Source organism: Saccostrea cucullata, unplaced genomic scaffold, assembly GCF_032062105.1.
Source record: "Saccostrea cucullata isolate Sc308-1 unplaced genomic scaffold, CSIRO_AGI_Scuc_v1 ctg18578, whole genome shotgun sequence".
NCBI lineage: Eukaryota > Metazoa > Mollusca > Bivalvia > Ostreida > Ostreidae > Saccostrea > Saccostrea cuccullata.
Genome location: NW_026921605.1, coordinates 1 through 4365, shown reverse-complemented (window position 1 = coordinate 4365; position 4365 = coordinate 1). Strand labels below are relative to the sequence as shown.

Sequence of the window (4365 nt, the reverse complement as noted above, 5' to 3'; positions counted from 1 at the left end):
CTGGCTCAAAAAAAGACCTCTCTCTGGTCAATGGATGCCGAGTATAAGTAAAAAAAATTGCAGTTCTCCACCGGCAAGTGATGACATCTTCATATGAGTCAAAAATTCTCGAGAGGGACGTTAAACAATATAAATCAATCAATCATACATCGATTGATTTAATAATCAACTCCCATCAGTACTTTCAGTACTTTGATTTTTTTATATCGCTATCTTATACCTCATTATAATATGCTAATACAACGCACTATCTGGTTGGTTCTAGACAATATGTCACAGTTTTCTTTTAGTTACGTATTACTCATGGCAATAACTTTTCCTAATACTCATCTATAATGAAAAAATGTGTTTGAAAAATAAACATGAATTCTAGTTACTTGTAGTCTTATATTGTGTTAAAAAATAACAGGTTGCTTTTTGTTTACCTACAATGTATATGATTTTTTATTTGATGAATAAATATTCCCTACGATTAAAAATATATGAACGAGTTTAACCGACTGTGACATTCAAAGAGAGGACTCTTGGACAGATGTAGAACACAGTCGCGGTTGTTTTGTCAGAGGTGGTCAAGAAGCCTTTAGCCCCCCCTTTGAAGTCACCAAGAAATGGTAAAATATTGATGACTTAGCGAAATTAAACGATCAACAGTTATGTTCTCTCATAAGCTATATTCCTGAAACTATCACTGTCTCTGCTAAAATGTTGAAGACATATTCTGCAAATATGTTTGAATGATAAATAAAAAAGAAAAGATTTTCAAAAAAAAAAAAAAAAAAAAGAGAAAGGGGGTTCTTTAACCGAAATTTTAGACATTTTTATCATTACATTATTTATACATTCTTAAATAATTTGATTTTATGTCAAGACGAATGTGAAAGTAAATAATGACGTATAATTAGATACGATAGACAATCCCTTATTTACACATGGCATCATATCTGGTGTGTGAAATGTGTTTCCGTATAATTTGATTTATTTACAAATTGTTCATGTTTGTCGTGTTGATGTGGAATTATTATAAATTCCCGAATTCTGATACTTTACAATTCTGCTGTGTTGGGAATGAACATTAAAAAGATGCATATACTTTCAACATAAGGAAAAATATAAAGAAAATCGAACGCCTTTTTGTGCGCAGATCATGAAATGTACTGAGCTCAACGGGTATTTGTTGTCCCGAGCGCATTAATCGACGCCCAAATTTTTACTTGGTTAGTGATACCTTTAGAAAACATGTGTATCTAGATGAAAGTTAACTCGTCAACATGCGCCATCCCATTGTTTAAGTTTTATTAGGTGATTACACCTCCTATACCCGATTTCGCGGATTCAACGATACCCTAATATCGAGTATTATACGCGATTTCACGGATAATACCCGATTTCGAGTATTCTCTCCGACCTGTTCAAATGAATCAGTAGTTTTGTAGTTTTGGTTGAAAAGAAAATACCCACTGATTCTCAAAATATAGTCTCAATTTGCTCTCAACAATGTACCGTGTTTTAAGTAACATAACATTTCAAAAAAATTACTTTCTGTCAGTCATATGCACCATTGTTGGTTGTAGATTAAAATACACTAATTGTTTTTTGTAAGTTGAACGATTGTCTTAGGAGAAAATCGCATTTTATAGCAGAATCGATATTTACCTTACTTTTGCCGATCATTGTGTATTTTTTTCATTTTAAACCTAAAATCTTGAAATCATGACAGGTCTGTTTCTTAGTAAGATTGTTCTAAAATTGAGCTGTACATGTACTATCTGAATATCATACCCTTCACACAAATGCATGTCACAATTTAAAAAAAAGTTTCAATATATTTATCAAATTGTAATTTCGTCGCAAAACTTATTTTTTCCATTTGGAAATCTAAAAGTACTTTGAAGTTTGCTGAAATAACTCAGCAGGACTAAGTTGTAACTTTTTAACATATGAATATTTCTTCTATTATATGGAATGGTAAAAAAGATACAGTTAATCTCTATTCATCAAATATAGCCCCCGTTTTTCTCTCCAATGGTTAAAAACTCATCGATATTTATGTGTTAGCATTTATTAAAAAATGAAGTTAGAGATCAAATTGTTTTCACATGGGTCAACTTCCTGACTTTCAAGCAATAGAATATGTCTTTAATTAAAAGTGAAGTAATTTAAAAAAAAAACAAAATTAAAATTACGATAAAACTTAGAACAATATTTACGTTACCGATATTTACATTACCCATATATACGCTACCATGTTTTAAAGTAAATTAGAATAAAATTCTAAAGCTATTTAAATAGATTTGCTAGTGACTCTTTATTATTTAAAAACTAAGAAATACAGTGTTTCTTAAATTGGCATTTCTTGTAATAAAAGTGCAGAGATGCAAATGGAATTGCAAAGATGAACATTTTTACTTAATACCTTAAATTGCCCCATCACCCCGTGATTTGAATATTGAATTGACATAATATTATATACACGTAGAATTGTGGTTTAATGATCGAATGATTCCATTTTGAGAAATTGGTCAATATGGCACAGTTTTTAGTGCATTGCTATTACTTTGCCATTCGCAACGTAAATCTGAAAAAAAAAACTGTATGATTTTAAGGTATGTCACTCGTGAAATATGTTATTTTTTTTAGAAGTGTATTTTGAATAAGTAATCAAATGGCATAACTCAAAATTGCAGAGAAAATAAGTTGTCAGTGTGCATCTTACTGATCTACGGTACAATGAAGTTGACCTTTTTGCACTTACATTTTAGCTCTTTGGTTTATTACTTTAACCGTTATCATTTTTATCAGATGTAACCATGGCAATAAATATTATTTTATTTTACGTAAAATAGTTTGAGTAATATTAAATTCATCATTGCAAAAATCTTGCAAATTGATGCGCGCAAATCATTGTGTGACCTTTTTGCAATAAAAAGTAACATATTTTGGTATCAAAAAGTAAATAGGCAATTAAACATGTTCTTTAATCAAGCTTTTTACGACGTAAGTGCTGATCAGTCACACGTATCGATTACTTTTAAATAATGAAAGAAAAAGTTGGGGTCAGTGATGTAAATTTTGAAATATTGGTCAAAATATGAGATTTACGGGCAAAAAATGGTATAAATTTTATCTTGACTTATTTGACATATCTTTCTTTAGCAAAGTTTGTTGAAGGAAGGTGTAAAACTTGTTCTAGAAATATATAATAAGTCCTTTATTAAATATTCCTAGCAATATCGTAACGGAAAATATTCTCTGAGTAAAAATATGTGAGGCTACAATCCGAAGATATCAAATTTAATAAATGTGCAGATTTGCAGAATTATCTGCTAAACATCCTTACACCACAAGAAATAGTCCCTCATAAATCTTGCTTCTTTGTATTTTTAGGCAGTTTTTTCGTTAAATGTTAAAACATTAACTCAATTAGTCAATTGACCCAGTCTAAAAAGAGGGCGCTCGATGATATGGACACTAATACCATTAACACCAGTACTAGTGATGAAGAAATTTCAAAGGAATGTGAAAATTTTCAGATGAGAGATGTCATGCACAGTATAACTAATATACAAAATACTCTTGCAAACCTTCTACTAAGGATTGATGGACAAGGTCGCCATCTAGACGAAGTCACCAAGGACATTAGAGGAAAACATGGCATTCAGGAGAGATTAGAAAACGTACAAGAACAGGCGAACGATACGATATATATAACCACTGAACTGCAGGAAAAACAGAAGAAGATGGAAAGAGAACTTAGCCGAATGAAAGATTACATAGTTCGACTGGAGTATTGTGTAAAGACTCAAAGTGAACAGATTCTAGAGCTAAGATCTAGAGCAATAGAAGACAATAACATTGTGAGTGGAGTAGACGAAAAGGCGCCCGAAATAAAAAAATCCTGAAAACCTTGTCAAGATCATTAGTAACGTGTTTGCAGTAGAGATGGAGATACCGGCAGAGACTGTTGATAGCCTACAGATATATAAAGTGTTCCGAATGGGGGAATACGACAAACATAGGAAATATCCTCGGCCAGTCTGTGTCCAGTTTGTAAATAAATTACATAAGGACATTGTGATGAGACACATTAAAATTCTCAAGGATAAGAAGTCCCCAATAAGAGTGTCTCAACACCAACCTGAAGAAGTCCGTGAAAAAAGGAAGCATTTATATGATGTCCAAAAGAAATATGCGGACCGTAACATAGAAACTGTGCTAAAAGGTCAGAAGCTCATTTTCACGCAGAGCAAAACGGTGTATAGGGAAAATATTGGTAGCAGACCAATGGCCGATGAGATCATCTGTGGAGAAGAGGTAAAGATCACGATCAGTACGGGGAAGACATCAGAAGACAATGGAAACCGGTTT

The 4365-nt window shown here is 32.1% G+C and overlaps 1 protein-coding gene across 1 annotated transcript; it reads left to right on the top strand.

Annotated features, from left to right (window-relative positions):
• Positions 1–3939: 3939 nt before the first annotated feature.
• Positions 3940–4362, top strand: LOC134260423 (uncharacterized; the record flags this gene model as incomplete). The annotated part of the gene is made up of 1 exon (XM_062742984.1): positions 3940–4362. A coding segment is annotated over exon 1 (423 nt), but the record flags the coding sequence as incomplete, so codon positions are not given.
• Positions 4363–4365: the final 3 nt, after the last annotated feature.